The following is a 19,428-nucleotide window of genomic DNA, read 5'->3' on the forward strand; positions in this document are numbered from 1 at the left end:
TTTATATTATAAAGTGTTCTAGCCTTACTTTGATTGGTAGAATATTCTTTCTTTATAGAGTATTCTAGCCTTAGGTTTATGTTATAGAGTATTCCGATCTCTAGAGTTGTTGGAGAAAAATGGTGTATCAGTGAATGTTCACTGAAACTTCTTGATTTCTCGTGTTTTTTGTCTTGAGGTCCCAAGGGACAGGATCCTTTCATTTGTAGTCAAGCAGCTGTGGTCCCTTGAATCTGTCTACTGATGTGGTACAAGGAGCATCCAGAATACTTTTTAGCTCAAGGATTTTCCCCATCCTTCATAACTGTGAAGTACAATGGGATCCTGTGTAGTTAAGGTTGGCCAAGAGCCCCTGGAATGCTGAGGGACTCCTGGAAGTGACCTGTGATTGGCTTACACTCCAGGACCATGTTAACTTTCAGGCCCATCTCAAACCTGGTTGGAATCCTTCTCTGGGGACTGTAGGCTAGTGTATGAGATGTAGTATACTATGGTGGTACCTGAAAGCAAGGATTATAGGCTGTGCTTCTGCAAGTCCCACAACTGATGGTATGAACCATCTTCCTTCATTATTTGTATACCACATATCATGCAGATAATCTGTCTATACAGACTTTTTTTTAAAGGAAAGAATCTTTAGGTTTGGGATTTTACTTGCACAGTAGAAACTACTGTTTTGTAGATTTTCATTATTTTTATTCTGAGATGACTATTTTAGAGTGCCTAAATACCTTGTAAATCAGACTGTTTTATTTCTCATTACAATTAAAGATCACTGTAAATGCTCACTGAGACCAAAAAAATTAAAATGTATTTCTAAATCAACTAAAACTTTTTGAGACTATCTTCTATTACATATTCCTAGGAAACATTTTAAAGTTTTGTTCAATTGATTTTGGTTTAATGTAAGTTTCTTTTTAACATAACAATTGCTATTCCTTTTAGGGAGTATATTTTCATTATATAAAATTTGGTATATAAAAGTATAGAGCAGAAAATAATGATGCATAATCCCACTACCTACAGTTAACATTTTGATGTTTGTCCTTCTGGAGGACATTTTTGCTTATAGGAGGTTAATTCAGAAGGGGGTAAAGGAAGCCAAAACATGAAATATGTATTTAGTTACCCAAAGTTCAAAGTGTCTATTTTTTTTTCTAAAAAACTTCATAGATAACAGTGATATGTAGGTATCATCACTTTCTTTCTATTTTCTGTCCTTCCTTCTTTCTATTTATTCATGATGGAATAAAACCTTTTCCCCTATAGATGAAACTATATTAGAAGTTGAGTTATAAATATAAAACACAGGATTTTTGAGGACACCGGTGAAGGAAAGGAATGCGATCTATAAGAGAGAAAACGTGCTGGAATTATGTATCTCACAGTTGGCAGAAAAGAACTCTGTAGAGATTTGTAAAGTATACAAGTGATTCACTCTGGCAAATAGCGTAATTTCTTTCAATATAGTGTCAATAACCAACTAAGATTTTCTCCTTATCTTAGTATCACTTTCCTTGTAGAAAGTATTAGAAAATGTGCTTACATTTAATAATTACCTTCAATTAACCTAGGCAAAAGGTTGTTTCTTGTATTTTCACCAGAAAAATGGGAATATTAGAAACCTGTTAATAACTACTTGTAATTGATGCTTGTGGCTTTTGTTTGTTTTATCATCTCTTCTTCAGGTCCAAATTTATCAAAGCTAACAATCAAATTAGATCTTGAAGCTTTCTCTGAAAGGGTTCATCATTATCTTTGGTTATCTGCCTGTCTTTTATTTGATCTGATTCTCAGCTGTGTAACTTTTTTCAGTTCTGGTTGTTTTCTCACCATCTTTGTGTCACTGAGCTAAATCAGAGTAGCTGGCAGCAGTAGAAATTATCTAGGTGTTTTGGCTTATGATATTTTAGAAGATGATTCCATGTTGGTATCTCTCTTTTGCATCTTGGTGCTTAATGACATAAAATAGATGATTGAATGCTCTGACTTAGGGAATACCTAATTTTTTTTTTTTTTACAAGCAGTTTTAAAAATGTTTTGCTAAACAGTTAATCACCAAATTCTTGGTATTTTAAATTGCTGTTAGTTGTCCCAGTCATGTTTGCATTATGGCAGATCCAAACCTGTTTACAGAGAACAGGCTCAGCTCCTTAGTTCACCTATGGAACTGGAGTTACACAAGTGACAGGCCTTGAGCAAGTCTAGGAACCAAGGGGTTTGGGCTCAGTGGCCTGGAAGATGCATGTCAAACCCAAAGATCCTGGACCGTGCCCATCTTCCCTGCTCCTTCCCCTATCTTGCCATCCAAACAACACCAACAATGAATCTCTGGGCAGAATGTGTGTCTGTGTCGGGATTTTTAAAAACCAAATTAGTGTGAGTCTAGAGAGAATGGAGAGAGTTCTGGTGTCAGTGTTGGTTTTGGCTGTGGAGGAGGAGTCTTAGCTGTGTCTTTTGAGGTTAGGCCTCTCTGAGGCCTGTCGTGCTTGATCATCTAGGAGCAGGAGGGCTGCCTGGGCGAGGACCCTTCCTCTTTTCTGGGGAACAAGAGTGTGTAATGGAGAGATGTAGCCCCTTGACATGCATAAGAAACCAGAGGGTGGGCCTCAGTGAGGTGCTTTTGGGAAGGAGGCCCAGATCTTGGAATGCTCACTTGCACCTTCTTATCCATACTGATGTGCAAAATATTAATGAAATAAAAAAGAATCAGAAAGAGAGACATTGTAGACTTCTTCAGCTGTTTTGGGAGCTGAAATCAGAACATTGTAGCAAGGTCGTCCTGTTGAGTAAAATCTGTAACACTATCTATTATTTATTATAAAATAAAATTTTTTTATTGAGGTATAGTTGATATACAATATTGTATAAATTTCAGGTATACCACATAGTGATTCACAATTTTTAAAGGTTATATTTCATTTATACTTATTATAAAATATATTTCCTGTGTTGTACAATGTATACAATAGATATAAAGCTTATCTATCTATCTATTTATTTATTTAATACATGACATCGCTGGGTTAGTTTGTTTACTGGATCTATACTTTTTTTTTTAATTGACATACAGTTAATTTACAATGTTGTGTTAGTTCCTGGTGTACAGCAAAGTGATTCAGTTATATATATATATACACATATACATATGTATATACATATATATATATTCTTTTCATATTCTTTTTCATTATAGCTTATTACAAGATACAGAATACAGTTCCCTGTGAGAAAGAGTAGGACTTGTTGTTTACGTATTTTTTATATATTAGTTTGTATCTGGTAATCCCAAGCTCCTAATTTATCCCCTCCCCTCTTCCTCCTTTGGTAACTGTAAGTTTGTTTTCTGTCTGTGAGTCTGTTTTTGTTTTGTAAATAAGTTCATATTTTGGATTCCACATATAAATGATATCATATGATATTTGTCTTTCTCTGTTTGACTTACTTCAATTAGTATGATATTCTCTAGGTCCATCTATGTTGCTGCAAATGGCATTATTTCATTCTTATGGCTGAGTAGTAGTCTATTGTGTGTGTGTATACACACACCACATCTTCTTTATCCATTCATCTGTTGATGGACATTTAGGTTGCTTCCATGTCTTGGCTATTGTAAATAGTGCTGCTATGAATATTGGGGTGCATGTATCTTTTCCAGTTAGAATTTTCTCCGGAATTATGCCCAGGAGTGGGATTGCTGGATCATATGGCAACTCTATTTTTGGTTTTTAAGGAGCCTCCATACTGTTCTCTGTAGTGGCTGCACCATTTTACATTCCCACCAACAATATAGAAGGCTTCCTTTTTCTCCACACCCTTTCCAGCATTTATTATTTGTAGACTTTTTGATGATTGCCATTCTGACTGGTGTGAGGTGATACCTCACTGTAGTTTTGATTTGCATTTCTCTAATAATTAGCAGTGTTGAGCAACTTTTCATGTGCTTATTGGCCATCTGTATGTCTTCTTTGGAGAAATTTCTATTTGGGTTTTATGCCCATTTTTTGGATTTTTTTTTTGATATTGAATTGTATGAGCTGTTTGTATATTTTGGAAATTAAGCCCTGTCTATCACATTGTTTGCAAATATTTTCTCCCAGTGTGGAGGTTATCTTTTCATTTTGTTTATGGTTTTCTTTGCTGTACAAAAGCTTATAAGTTTGATTAGGTTCCATTTATTTATTTTTCCTTTTATTTCTTTTGATTTGGAAAACTGACCTAAGAAAACATTGGTACAATTTATGTCAGATAAATGTTTTGCCTATGCTCTTTTCTAAGAGTTTTCTGGTGTCATGTCATATACTTAAGTCTTTAAGCCATTTTGAGTTGATTTTTGTGTATGGTGTGAGGGTGTGTTCTAACTTCATTAATTTACATGCAGCTGTCCAGCTTTCCCAACACTACTTGCTGAAGAGACTGTCTTTTCTCCATTGTATATTTTTGCCTCCTTTGTCAAAGATTAATTGACCATAGATGTGTGGGTTTATTTCTGGTCTCTCTTCTGTTCCACTGATCCATATATCTGTTTTCGTACCAGTACCATGCCATTTTGATTACTGTAGCTTTTTAGTATTGTCTGAAGTCTGGGAGGGTTATGCCTCCTGCTTTGTTCTTTTTCCTCAGGATTGCTTTGGCAATTCTGGGTCTTCTGTGGTTCCATATAAATTTTAGAATTATTTGTTCTAGTTCTGTGAAAAATGTCATGGGTAATTTGATAGAGATTGTATTAAATCTGTAAATTGCTTTGGGTAGTATGGCCATTTTAACAATATTAATTCTTCCAAGAGCATGGGATATCTTTCCATTTCTTTAAATCATCTTCCATTTCCTTTCAGTGTTTTACAGTTCTCAGCATATGAGCCTTTCACCTCCTTGGTCAGGTTTATTCCTAAGTTTTGTATTTTTTTGATATGATTTTAAAAAGGATTGTTTTTTTTTTTTTTACTTTCCCTTTCTGATATTTCATTGTTAGTGTAAAGAAATGCAACTGTATGTTAATCTTGTATCCTGCTACCTTGCTGAATTTGTTTATCAGTTCTAGTAGTTTTTGTGTGGAATTTTTAGGGTTTTCTGTATTTAGTATCATGTCATCTGCATATAATGACAATTTTACCTCTTTCCTTCTAATGTGGATACCTTTTATTTCTTTTTCTTGTCTGAATGCTGAATAGACTTCCAGTACTATGTTGAATAGGAGTGGTCATCCTTGTCTTGTTCCAGATTTTAGCAGGAAGGTTTTCAGCTTTTCACCATTGAATATTATGTTGGCTGTGGGTTTGTCATAAATAGCTTTTATTAAGTTGAGGTATGTTCCTTGTACACCCACTTCGGTAAGAGTGTTGTAATTTGTAAGGTATATATTCTAAAACCTTCAAAGGTCTCTAAGTCCAAATATATGTTCTCATCTAACACCTTTCCCTCCCCCATTAAATTCTGTAAAGTATAACTGAAATTTTTTGGACTTTTTCAGTGCATTAATGATTATATAAATACTGAGCTAAAATAATTCATAAAGCTTTTAAAATACATTATGACACAAAAAGAAAATACATATAGCTTGTTCTTCATTTCAGTTAGATTACCCATGACCTGACAGGTATCTGTAAACCTAAGGTGTTGGTGGTAGATGACGATCCTCCCGCAGGAGCCATTTGTAACCATGACTTGAGCCACTGTGGAATGGGGAGTTTCACTCCTTTACCCCAAGTTTCTGTATTCTTGCTAAGAACTTCCCCCTTTTTAGCCCTCTTTTCTTTTACCAGCACTAGTTATTAGCTTTCCACAGAAAAAAATATTTTATTGCTTCATAAGAGTCATGGCTGTGAAGCAGCACATAAAACCAAGTGAGTGAGAGGGCACGTAGACAGCCCTTCATTAGAAGGGCCTTCATTAGCTAACAGACTTATTCCACACTGAAGTATTAAGATGCGTGAGTCCAGTTTTATTCCTGAGCAAGACTAGTACATACAGTGGTCCTTACACTTACTTGTGAAGAATTAAAATCATGTCTGTTGAATGCCAGAGGTTTGCTTTTCTTTAGTCTTTCCTTTCTGCCCTCTGACCCCTGCCCGTTATTCTCTCCCTGCTCCCTCCCTGCCTGCCTTCCTCCCTCTCTTTTTCTACCTTTCTTTTTAACTATACAAATAATACATAAAAACACATTTGTAATATGTGTGTACCAATAAGAACAGAGCCTTTGTTCTTCATGCCTTACTTTTAGTACCTTGTACATTGTCTGACACCCATAGAAGAAACTTAACAATGAAGTGAGTGAATGAAGCATAAAAAGCAAAAAGGTCTCCTTCTCACTCTTACTCCTTCCCAGGTAACCGTCATAGTCATGTTATTATTTTTTAGTTTAGTTGGCAAGATTCTCTTCTGTTGACAATGGGAGTGACTTAATTTTCTCTTTGGAGTAGGGCTTGGCTAAGCAGAATGCATGGTTTTGCTTACGTGTGTGTAGCTTTTCCTTGATCCTAAATTGGGAGTTTCCTGACACTCTTAGGGAGAGTGATGCAATCATAGCTTTCGCAGTAGCAGAGAAAGCACATTCAAGAGGCTGAAGCTGGATGAGTGGAATTACCTTCCTGGATGACTGGTCTCAGTCATATATGAGACAATTAAAACTTTCTAAAATGTAACTTTAACATAAAGCTCTGTAAATGTTGTATAGAGAGCAATGAAGGCAAATCTAATAGTTTTTCCAGTTACCCAGCCTGTTTCTGGGAGACTTAATCCTTCTGTCAAAAACATTTAAGGGAAAAGATTTTAATTTTAACGTTTCTTCACAACAATTAGGGCAATAAACATTTTATAAATAAATTATAGCAAACTAATTAGAATACTTTTAAAAATTTAATTTGTCGTTTAATTCATATGACAGAACCTTTGATGAATTCAGGTTTTTGAAAGGTAATTAGAGTGTGCGTTCCCTTCCCCCACCCCAACCAATATGCCATTGTTTTAAAATTCAGTTTTCTTCCTTTGTTGACTACAGAGTCTTTATTTTAATCTAAAGGCCTTAATCATATAACTTCCAACCACTTAACTTCCTTATATTATTCTACATTGATTCACATTTCAAATATCTGTTGTGTAAACTTCCTCAATGAAGAAAAACTATTATTGATTTGACTATTTTGAAGATCATATTCTTTATAAAGAGGACATCTCAAAAAATCAAGGATTTAAAATTTTTTTCTAAGTGATAGGTAATATATAATGTCAAGTTCGTTCGGGTCTTCCATATCTTACAGAAAAACCCAAACGAGGTTTTGGCCAACCCAATAGAATAAGTACCACAGTAACTTGGAAACTATAAAAATGTCTGCATTTATTTGGTTTGTGAAGAAAAAAATGACAGACATTTGTTTCTTCCTATTTTTCCCAGCTATTGACCTAAAAAATGGTTCTGGAAAAGTGTATCAAGGCCCTGCAAAAGATTCTGCTGATGTAACCATCACGCTTTCAGATGAAGATTTCATGAAAGTAGTCTTGGGCAAGCTTGATCCTCAGAAGGTAAAGTTCTTAAAATGTTCATTTATTTGTCATTATTGCTTCCTATTTGACAATTGCAGTTTTTTGGCTGACTCCAAAATTCTGATTTATAAGACAGATATCTTGCAACTCTGAGGAAAGACAGAGTGATAGCGGTATTCAAATTGACAGCTCATATATTTTTCTAATGGAGTTTTCAACTGATACTTTTTAAAATTAAATTTTTGGATGGAATTCTTTAGCAGATAAACAATGTAAAACCCACATCTAGACCTTTTAATATATTGTTAGTTCAGAGTTGAAAAACCATATGATATTTCATAAAATTAGACATTCTTTCCTGATATATAAAATTAAGAACTTGTCTTAATCGTCATTGAAAACTGGAAATAAAAGGATGGAACATAATAGCCAGTGTCTTACTGAAGGTAAAACATTTAGAGACATTTCAGTGGAAAATCATGATTGAAACAAGAGTGCCTTTGCTGGCCATTATGAGGTAATATTGTTCTGAAACCTATGGCTAGTCCACAAACACACAAAATTAGATGTAGCAATTAGAATGGAGTAGAAAATATTAATGATTATGTAGCTAGAAATCCCACAAGAATCAACTGATTGATTCTTAGACCAGAAGAGTTCAAACAAGTGGTTGAATGCACAATAATTATTTAAAAATAGCTTTCACATAGCAACAAAACCAACTAGAGGATATAATTTAAAAAATTTGTTTGTAATCACTACCCAGACTACAAAGTACCAATGAGTACCCTAACAAGAGAAAGCACAGGGCTTATTTGCAGAAAACTATGCAATTTTACAAGGAGTGGAGCAATTTGAATAAGGGAGAAAATGTTCAATTTTCCTGGATAAAAAGACTAATTTTAAAAGAATTGTAAAGTAGTATAGTGGTTAAAAATACGTTCTTTGGCATCAGATAAATCTAAGTTTGAATCTTAGCTCTGCCACCTACTCTCTAAGCCTTAATTTTCTCATTGTAAAATGAATTGTGATAATATCATAGGATTGTTATGATAACTAAATCCAATAATATACATGAAGAGCTTAGAATAATGCATGGTACTGAGTGAGCCCGCAGTTAATTCCTTCCCAGGAATGAATTTAGTACCTCCTTTTATTCAGGTGCTAGATGTGGCTGAACAAGACAGTGCCCCTTCTGGGTAGAGCTTAGTTCTAGAGGGAAATGGAAAAGAAGTATAGTTTCAGGTATGAAGAAAAATAAGAGTAATGGGTTATAGCAGTGGTTGGCAGACTTTTTCTGTACAGGGTCCCCTAGTAAATGTATTCTAAACTTTGCAGGTCGGGTGGTCTCTGTTGCACCTACTGAGTTCTGCCATTGTAGAGTTAAAGTAGCCATGGATAATATGTAAACAAATGGATGTGGCTGAGTTCCAGTAAAACTTTGTTTACAAAAACAGGCAGCAGACTGGTTTTGGCCCGTAGGCTGTAGTTTGCCAACCCCTGGATTAGAGTGTGACAGGATAGAGGAACTATTTTAGATCGGATTGTCCAAAAAGGCTTGATAGAGACCTGAACAAAGTGAGGGAAGGAGCCATAAGGCTAAAGAAACAACTAGCACCAAGGCTGGAGGCACCGGTAGCTCAGCTTATTGGATACTATAACTGTGAGGAGGCCAGTGGGGAGAGAGGCAGGAGGCGAACAGGGAGAGGTAGGCATGGCGTAGGTCACACAGGACCTTGTAGATGTTGGCAAGACAGTTTAGATCTTGTGTGATAGGAAGCTATTGAGCTGTGGAGTGACATCTGATTTTTAAAGGTCATTGTGGCTGCTGAGTGGCTAATTAAGAGTTCTTTTTAAAGATATATTTGAGGTGCTTATACATAAAGATTAAATGTAGGATTTACAGAAACATTTATATAATTGCTAGGAATATCAGACCTTTAGGGGGGAATGAATTATTCAGTGAATGGTACTGGGCAGTTGCATAGGAAATGGTAGTGCTTTATGTCATTCCATATACCTTAGTCAGTACCATACAGGATGGAATTAAATGTAAAAAAATTAAAGCAGAAGCAAAACTTGATGAAAACCTAGGTGTTCATTATTCTTGGTGACAGTCCTTAGAGTCTAATTTAATATTAGGGGTTTTCTAAACTCACTTGGCTCAATTACGTCTGCCTCACCTCAGTGCTATCTGTCATCACTATTCTTCAGTTATCAAAGACCTTATATCCCAGTGTACAGTCTCTCTCTCTCTCTCTCTCTGTCTCTCTCTCTGTCTCTCTCTCTGCCTCAACTCTTTTCAACCTTGATGGCTTCCTTCAGGATTTGTAAAAGTGACTTCTCTAACAGATGACTCTTAGTTTATTGATATTATTTCTAATTTTACTCCATTCTACATCAGCTTTTGTCTTTATTGGGAACATAATATGTACAACTTCCAGTATCTGTTACAAAACATCACCATTTTCCAACACCATCACCTACAGTTTCATTAACTTGTTTTGTTATTCCTGCTACTGCTGTTGAGCTTCACAGAGACCTCCGGTTTGTTGACAATACCACTTTCTATCCATCAGCTCCCTTCTGTCTTCTCTTCTTGTTCAGCTTAGATCCCATGGTCCATCGGAGTATCTCCCTTGAAAATACCCTCATCTCCCTTGTACCTCTCTCATCTTATTTGCCTGGAAAACTCCACTCTGTTTTAACCCTACTCTCTGCCATCTTTGCATCTGTACCTGAATAGATGAAGACGCCAGGAGAAAAGCCATACAACTAGACAAATTGGCTTCCCTTTAAAATTTTGATTAGAAGTCTCAAATAGTCTCTACACACTGTCTAGCAATCTTACTGTGATTTTCCACTAAGCCTCCATTCCTGTTGTCTGAGATGAGTATTTCATACCTGTCTTCTCAAAACACCCCCATGCCTACCTCTCTTTCATTTTCAGTGGATGATCTTTCTCATGTTCTTTGGGAGAAAAAAAAGACTTTCAAATGAAAATATTCACTTTCCCATCACCAGATCTATTTCGTCAGCATCTGCACCTGTCTTCTTCTCTTCCTATACATTACACTGAAGGAAGTCTCCCTCTTCCTGTCAAAGACTTCTTCACTTCTCATCCAAGTATCTACTCAAAGTCATTGCTTCTTCTCCTTTCCACTTTTTTCTGCATCATTCTCTCCCATTCTACTACATAATTGTCCTACAGCATAGAGGCAAGCTAACATCTTGATTTTAAAGCAAACACTCTGTCTTGATATCAGATCCCCATCCAGCACACCATATCATTTCTCTGTTCCTTTTCACAAAAGAATTGTCTAAACCAGCACTGTTGAATAGACATAGAATGTGAGCCACATAAGTAATTAAAAATTTTCTAGTAGCCACATTAAAAAAAAGGTTAAGAATAAACTCAAAATGGCTTAAAGACTTGAACATAAGATGTGACACCATAAAACTCCTAGAAGAGATCATGGGCAAAACATTCTCGGACATAAATTGTTCCAATGTTTTCTTAGGTCAGTCTCCCAAGACAATAGAAATAAAAACAAATGGGACCTAATCAAACTTACAACTTTTGCACAGCAAAGGAAACCATAAACAAAATGAAAAGACAACCTACAGAATGGGAGAAAATATTTGCAAATGGTGCAAACGACAAGGACTTAATTTCCAAAATATGCAAACAGCTCATACAACTCAACAACAAAAAAACAAACAACCCAATGGAAAAATGAGCAGAGACCTAAATAGACAGTTCTTCAAAGAAGAAATACAGATGTCCAACAGGCACATGAAAAGGTGCTCCACGTTGCTAACTATTAGAGAAATGTAAATCAAAACTACAGTGAGGTATCACCTCACCCTGGTCAGAATGGTCATCATTAAAAAGTCTATAAATAACAAATGCTGGAGAGGGTGTGGAGAAAATGGAACCCTCCTACACTGTTGGTGGGAATGTAAGTTGGTGCAGCCACGTGGAAAACAGTATGGAAGTTCCTTATAAAACTAAAAATAGAATTACCATATGATCCAGCAATCGTGCTGCTGGGCATATATCCTAACAAAACTATAATTCAAAAAGATTCATGCACCCTTATGTTCATAGCAGCACTGTTTACAATAGCCAAGACATGGAAACAACCTAAATGTCCATTGACAAATGAATGGATAAAGAAGATGTGGTGTATACAATGCAATACTACTCAGCCATAAAAAAGAATGAAATAATGCATTTGCAGCAACATGGATGCAACTAGAGATTATCATACTAAGTGAAGTAAGTCAGAAAGAGAAAGAAAAATACCATATGATGTCACTTATATATGGAATCTAAAATATGACACAAATGAACCTACCTATGAAATAGAAACAGAATCATGGACATAGAGAACAGACTGATGGTTGCCAAGGGGGAGGGGGTTGGGGGAGGGATGGAGTGGGAGGTTGGGGTGAGCAGATGTAAGCCATTATATATAGAATGTATAAACAACAAGGTCCTACTATATAACACAGAGAACTCTATTCAATATCCTATGATAAACCATAATGGAAAAGAATATATAAAAAAAAGAATGTATATATATGTATAACTGAATCACTTTGCTGTACAGCAGAAATTAACACAACACAGTAAATCAACTTTAATAAAAAAATCAAAATAAATTAAAAAAGCTTAAAAAGAAACAGGTAAAATTAATTTTAATATATTTTATTTAACCCAATACATTCAAATATTTTAACGTGTAATCAATATTAAATATTAATGGGATATTTTATATCCTTCTTTAAAAAAAAATCTTTAAAATCCAGTGTGTATTTTATACTTACAATACATCTCAGCCAGGGCTAATCATATTTCAAGTACTCAATAGCCGCATGGGCTAGTGGCTACTTTAGTGGGCAGCAAAGTTTTAAAAATCCTGTCTTGACTGCTCTTCTGCCTTCTCTTATCTGACTTCTACATCTGTTACTCCACTGATAATGTTTTTGTGAAGTTCTTGTGATGACCTATATTGCTAAATCCAGTAAATATTTCTCTATCTACATCTTTCTCAGCCTTTCAGTAGCATTCAACTCAGTTAACCACCAACTTCTTGAAATAATCTTATCCCTTGGCTTTCATGATACCTTATTCTCCTGTTTTGCTTTCTGCACCTTTGGCTCTTCCTAATCTCCTTTGGTGTCTTCCTCTTTTACCCCCAGCTGTTGAGTTTTGGTGTTTCTCAGGGCTCATTTCAGGGCTCTTCTCTAACTAACACTCTTCTTAAATGAGTCCATCCATCCTGTGGTATTTAGAGCCATCTACATGTTGACAACTTGCAGATTTAAATGTCTCACTCAGCATCTTCTCTGAGTTCCATAGTGGTGTAACCAGCTCTTCACTTGTGTCTCTGATGGCACATCTTACTATGTCCAACTTAGAACTTGTGATTGAGTTTTTTCCCCCATTCTTTTTGTTTTCAGGAAATGGCACCATGATCTATCTACCCAAGTTAGTATGCTCAGTAATGTAAGAATTGTCTTGGCTTCCTTCTTCACCTCTGTATCCTTTCTATCCTTAATCCTGCTTGTTCTTTCTCCAGAACATATCTTGAGTTCATTTTCTTCTCCTCATCACTAGGGTTATCATCCTGATCCAAGCCTCCATCATCTCTCACTTGGCTTCCTGACTGGTCTTAGTGCTTTTATTCTTGCTTTTCCACCAATCTGTTCTCCATACAGGAGCTGGAGTAATCTTTTAAAACTGTGAATCAGATTATGGGTCATTCCACCTGATAAAAACCTCCAAGATTTACTTTTGCACTTGGATAAAATCCAGGTTACATATTATTATATTGTATGTGAAGTTTCCCTTGCTTATCTTCCCAGCTTCATCCTGCACTGCTTGCCTCATCACTTACAATGCTAATTCAATTTACGTTGCCTCTCCTCTTAGTTCCTTCCCATCAATTTTTACCCCTTCAATGTCTATTTATTTGCCTTTTCTGGAATTTCTATTCCCATCTTTTTGCATGGCTGGCTTTGTTTCATCCAAAGTAGTTCCCTCCTATTATATTATCTAAGTAGCCTCCTTCATAGCATTTATAACAGGCTTTAATTACTTGTTTGCATTTTACTTTTTGACTCCCCTACTGTAATGTTGGCTCCATGAGAACAGGGAGAGATGTCTCTTTCCTAGCATAGAATATTGCCTAGTGTAATGTAGATGCTCAATTAATACTTGAGTAGATTAAAGCAAGGATAGAAATAAGGAACATAAGCTCAATAGCAGTAGTTTAGGCTATGTAGAAATTAAAAACTTCTGCATGTCAGACTCCATAAGATATGCCATAAACCTGGGGGAAAATAAAATGATGATACATAGTATATTGGTGTTAATAACTTATAAAAATTCTGGACAACACAAAGACCTCAATATAAAAAATGGGCAAACAACATGAACCAGTAATTAATGAAAGAAATAGGTATGACTAACATACATGAGAAAAACTATTAATTTTTCCCAGTATCTAAAACATGCAAATTAAAGCATGTCATTTTTGCCTCAGATTTTCAAAGATTAAGAAAGCAGTATTATTAAGGTTGGGATAAGGGGATTCACACGTAGCTAGAAGGAATATTAATTTAACAGTCTTTCTGGAAAGCACTATGGCAGAGTTTCACTGACTTTCTTCCTTTATGGCCACTTACTGTCTCAGCACTTTTTGCGTGGCACTCCTAGGCCAAAAGAAATACCTAATGGTTCAGTTTATTAAGTAGTTAGATCCAAACAAGGGTAGTTTTCATGTTGTGTTTGACCAATGTCACTGTATTTCCTTCAAAAATTTAAAATATTTTGTAGTGTCTGTTGGAGTTTGGTGTGGTGCCCCAGTGCACTGAGGTGCACAGTTTGAAAACTGTGGTGATATGGAAGCATGGTCAAGAAACTTATTTAAGAAATGCCATGATTTAGTAATTCTTCTAGGAATCTATCCTAAGAAAGCAGTTAGATAGGAACAAAGATTTATGTACAAAATTCTTCCGCTCAAATAACAACCATCAAATATTGGTATATTTACTTCAAGGAAGTTGGTGTTTTGTTTTGTTTTGTTTTGCTGTACGCGGACCTCTCACTGTTGTGGCCTCTCCTGTTGCGGAGCATAGGCTCCGGACGCACAGGATCAGTGGCCATGGCTCACGGGCCCAGCCACTCCGCGGCATGTGGGATCCTCCCAGACCGGGGCACGAACCCGTGTCCCCTGCATCGGCAGACGGACTCTCAACCACTGCGCCACCAGGGAAGCCCGGAAGTTGGTGTTTTTATTTTAGGTTGTAAGTCCCTCTCAGACTGTAGCACCTGGCAAGCCCGTCTACGAACTGACTCTGCAGGAGTTGCAGACCATCATTTCTGTAACTGCACAGTGAAAACTGTCTTAGTTTTAAAATTCCAGTCTCTAGTTTGAATGCTTAGCACTTGAACCTGATTGAATGAAATTCTCCTGCAGTATTTTTGGGATAAAAAGTTTAAGCAGTTTTTGCTTTTCCTCCAGTTGGTAAGGATTTGCTTCAGAAATTAAATTGTTGCTAGTTAATAAGCAGGAGATATTATTAAGCAGAGAACACCCGTGTTTAGTCCTGGCCCACTTTTTGTTGGCTCTGTGGCCTTGAGTAGGTTTTTAAGCTTTTGAATTTCTCTTTTGCTGATATGCCCACTTCAGGTTGATGGCTGTGCTTCTCAAGTGATATTTTATTTGTGAGGCTGCTTTGTAATGTTACATGTACATGTAGATGTACATGTACATCTAGCTAAAAATCTAGAGACTTCTTTTTCACTTCATATTCCGTATGTTATTTTCTCAATAAGCTATATTGTGTTTTATCATTTTAATCTTACTGATAGGGAACTTGACACCGGGGGGAGAACTTGCGCAAGTTTCTATTGTCAGGTCAGAAAAAAAGTGATACAGGAGCTCTTAGTGTTTTGACATTATAGTCTTTTGCTTGGTAATAATGAGCTTAATAGCTCCTTCCACATGTCGAATGCTAAGCTAAGCACTTTTCACACTGTTTCATTTAACTCATACAACAAAGCTGCTATTTAGGTGCTGTTGTCATGCCCTTTATAGATAAGGAGGCCAGAGCTCAGAGAGGTTAAGTAATTTGTCCAAGCTCACCTTGCATTTAGTGGCAGAGCCTAGATTTTAACCCAGGCATTCTGATGCTACAGCCCAGGATCTATTCACTACTTTGTTACACTATCTTATTTTGCCATTATATGGCCTTCTGTTTCATGAAGATATAATAAATATTTTAAATCTACTTTTGAAAGTTCTGAACTCAGTGTTTTTATTGTTAGTAATACAGTAAAGCCTTTTATTCATATGGTCTTAAATTCACATTTAAGAATATAGGCTAAAGCCAGAAGCATAGGTTGAAGCAGAATTCCCAGATCTGTCAATTCAGATAAATTATTCTATGGTTTTCTAAAATACACAAGGAGTCTTTATTTTTTCTTAGATATCTAAAAATATGGGTGTTATCTATAATCATTGAACTGTCATTGCTAGATAAAAGTTGCCTTTGTTGTCCAGAGTTATTAACTCAATTGTATTCAGTCTAAGCAATGATCTTTTTAAAAAAGAAATACAATGTGACATGGTAAAGGTTGGTTCTGTCTTTCCCTCTCTCCTTTCCAGGCATTCTTTAGTGGCAGACTGAAGGCCAGAGGGAACATCATGTTGAGCCAGAAGCTTCAGATGATTCTTAAAGAATATGCCAAGCTCTGAAGGACATACTACGTTACTAATTACAATAGAAAATTTAAATACTGTCTTCAACTAAATATGCAAAAGTGATTCAGCAAAAATGGTCAAAATTAAGATACAGGGGAAATTGCTTAACCTTTTCAGATTACAGATAACTTTTCAGATGTTCATTTTCTACTAATTTTTCATGTTATTACTTTTACAAGGAACTGTAAGCTGGCACATGATTATCCTTCTGTTCTTAGACCTATGTCTTCATAATAAAAAACTTTCACTCAAGTCCAGTCTCTTCAGAATTGTGATGGCATTTATAAGTTGTAAGGAAAATGAAATGAGTAGAGGCCACTTTGATGCCTTTTACAGTTTGTTTTGTTGTTTTCTCTTCTCTTTATTGATATCCCAATTTTAATATGAATTTTCGTATATTTATTCATTTTCATACTTTGCTATGATAGATAGTGTTCTGCTTTAAGGCAAGATAAAGGTCTTTGTGTTTTCAAATAGTTTTCTTTCTTCTCCCTTCCCTTTTGCTGGAAATTCTTTACTTTCATATAATGCTTGGAAATCTACCAAATATATAACTTTCTGTTTTTCAAAATTTAACTGTAGTTGAGTTACAATATTATGTTAGTTTCAGGCATACAGCTTCAGATTCTTTTCCCTTACAGGTTATTATAAGATATTGAATATAGTTCCCTGTGCTATACAGTAAATCCTTGTTGTTTATCTGTTTCATATGTAGTGATATGTATATGTTAACCCTGTGCTCCTAATTTATCCCTCTCTCTCTCCTTTCCCCTTTGGTAACCATAAGTTTATTTTCTATGTGTGTGAGTCTGTTTCTGTTTTATAAATAAGTTGATTTGTATTATTTTTTTAGATTCTGCATATAAGTGATATTATATAATATTGTCTTTCTCTGTCTGACTTACTTCTCTCGGTACGATAATCGCTAGGTCCATCCATGTTGCTGCAAATGGCAATATTTTATTCCTTTTTATGGCTGAGTAGTATTCCATTGTATATATATATTCACATCTTCTTTGTCCATTGATCTGTCGACGGACATTTGGGTTGCTTCCATGTCTTGGTTATTGTGAATAGTGCTGCTATGAACATTGGGGTGCATGTATCTTTTCCAGTTTGAGTTTTTGTCTTTTCTAGATATATACCCAGGAATGGGATTGCTGGATCATATGGTAACTCTATTTTTAGCTTTATAAGGAACCTCCATACTGTTTTCCATAGTGGCTACACCAATTTACATTCCAACCAACAGTTTACAAGGGTTCCCTTTTCACCACATCCTCTCCAGCATTTATTATTTGTAGACTTTTTGATGATGGCCATTCTGACTGGTGTGAAGTGATACCTCATTGTAGTTTTGATTTGCATTTCTCTAATAACTAGTGATGTTGAGCATCTTTTCATCTTTTCATGTGCCCATCTGTATTTCTTCTTTGGAGAGCTGTCTCTTTAGGTCTTCTGCCCATTTTTCGATTGGTTTTTTGTTGTTGTTGTTGTTGAGTTGTATGAGCTGTTTGTATATTTTGGAAATTAAGCCCCTGTCGGTCACATCATTTGCAAATATTTTCTCACAGTCTGTAGGTTGTCTTTTCATTTTGTTTATGGTTTCCTTTGCTGTGCAAAAGCTTGTAAGTTTGATTAGGTCCCATTTGTTTTTTTTTTGCTTTTATCATAAATGGAGCTTTTATCATAAATGGATGTTGAATTTTGTCAAATGCTTTTCTGCATCTATTGAAATGATCATATGATTTTTATCCATACATTTTGTTAATGTATGGTGAGTCACGTTGACTGATCTGCAGATGTTGAACCATCCTTGAATCCCTGGGATAAATGCCACTCAGTCATGGTTATAATCCTTTTATGTATTGTTGAATTTGGTTTGCTAATGTTTTGTTGAGGATTTTTGCATCTGTGTTCATCAGTGATATTGGCCTGTAATTTTCCTGTGCCATTCTTGTCTAGTTTTGGTATCAGTGTAATACTGGCCTTGTAAAATGAGTTTGGAAAAGTTTTCTCCTCTTCTAATTTTGGAAGAGTTTGAGAAGGATTGGTATTAATTCTTCTTTGAATGTTTGGTAGAATTCACCTGTGAAGCTGTCTGGTCCTAGACTTTTGTTTGTTGGGATATTACTAATTCAGTCTCCTTACCAGTAATTGGTCTGTTCAGGTTTTCTATTTCTTCATTATTCAGTCTTGGGACATTGTGCATTTCTAGGAATTTATTCATTTCTTCTAGGTTATCCTATTTATTGGTGGTATTCATAGTAGTCTCTTGTGATCCTTTTAATTTCTGTGATATCAATTGTAACATTTCCTCTTTCATTTCAGATTTTGTTTGTGTTTTCTCTCTTTTTTTTCTTGGTCAATCTAGGTAAAGGTTTCTCAATTTAGTTTGTCTTTTTAAAGAACCAGCTCTTAGTTTCATTGATCTTTTCTGTAGATTTTTTTAGTCTCTGTTTCCTTTATCTCTGTGCTAACATTTGCTATTTTCTCTCTTCTACTAACTTTGGGCTTCATTTGTTCTTCTTTTTCTAGTTCCTCGAGGTGTGAAATTATGTTGTTTGAGACTTTTCTTGTTTCTTAAGATAGGCATTTATTTCTATGAATGTCCCTTTAAGAACTACTTTTACTGCATCACATAAATTTAATTTAGGGTGATTCATTGTTATGCCAGTTGTATTTAAAAAAACCAAATGGCAGTCTTTTAATGTTTGTCTTTTATAGTTGCGCTTGGAACACCTTAGTGTCCTTCCAAATAGAAATAGCATAGTAAAGTTAATCAAATGCCACTACATATTAATGAATGAAATTGTTGAATATATACCCTAGATGCTTAAAGCATATTAAGAAAGTGACGTTTTAATTACCTTACTAACCCATCTCTGTCAATCTTAATGGTCAGAGAGCTACTGGTATCCAGATTCAGTAGCTTCCTATTAGTCCTCATGCTCCTTAACCTTTTTGTAATATTTAATATTATACCATGTTGTGTACCATCATGTTGAGTGCACCATCTTTTTTTTTTCTTTGCGGTACGCAGGCCTCTCACTGCTGTGGCCTCTCCCGTTGCGGAGCACAGGCTCCGGACGCGCAGGCTCAGCAGCCATGGCTCACGGGCCCAGCCGCTTCGTGGCATGTGGGATCTTCCCGGACCAGGGCATGAACCCGT

General features: G+C 35.7%; 1 protein-coding gene across 1 annotated transcript in view; it reads left to right on the plus strand.

Moving 5' to 3' along the window:
* HSD17B4 (hydroxysteroid 17-beta dehydrogenase 4) overlaps positions 1-16,648 on the plus strand; it is a 91,925-nt gene extending 75,277 nt beyond the window's left edge. Inside the window, exons 23-24 of the mRNA XM_082652573.1 lie at positions 7,391-7,518; positions 16,161-16,648. Of these exons, the coding sequence (XP_082508699.1) occupies positions 7,391-7,518; positions 16,161-16,250 (218 nt within the window). The 3' untranslated portion in view covers positions 16,251-16,648. The remainder of the gene's footprint in view (positions 1-7,390; positions 7,519-16,160) is intronic.
* The last annotated feature ends 2,780 nt before the right edge of the window (positions 16,649-19,428 follow it).

The sequence above is a fragment of the Grampus griseus genome (assembly GCF_964374135.1).
Source record: "Grampus griseus genome assembly, chromosome: 3".
Taxonomy (NCBI): Eukaryota; Metazoa; Chordata; class Mammalia; order Artiodactyla; family Delphinidae; genus Grampus; species Grampus griseus.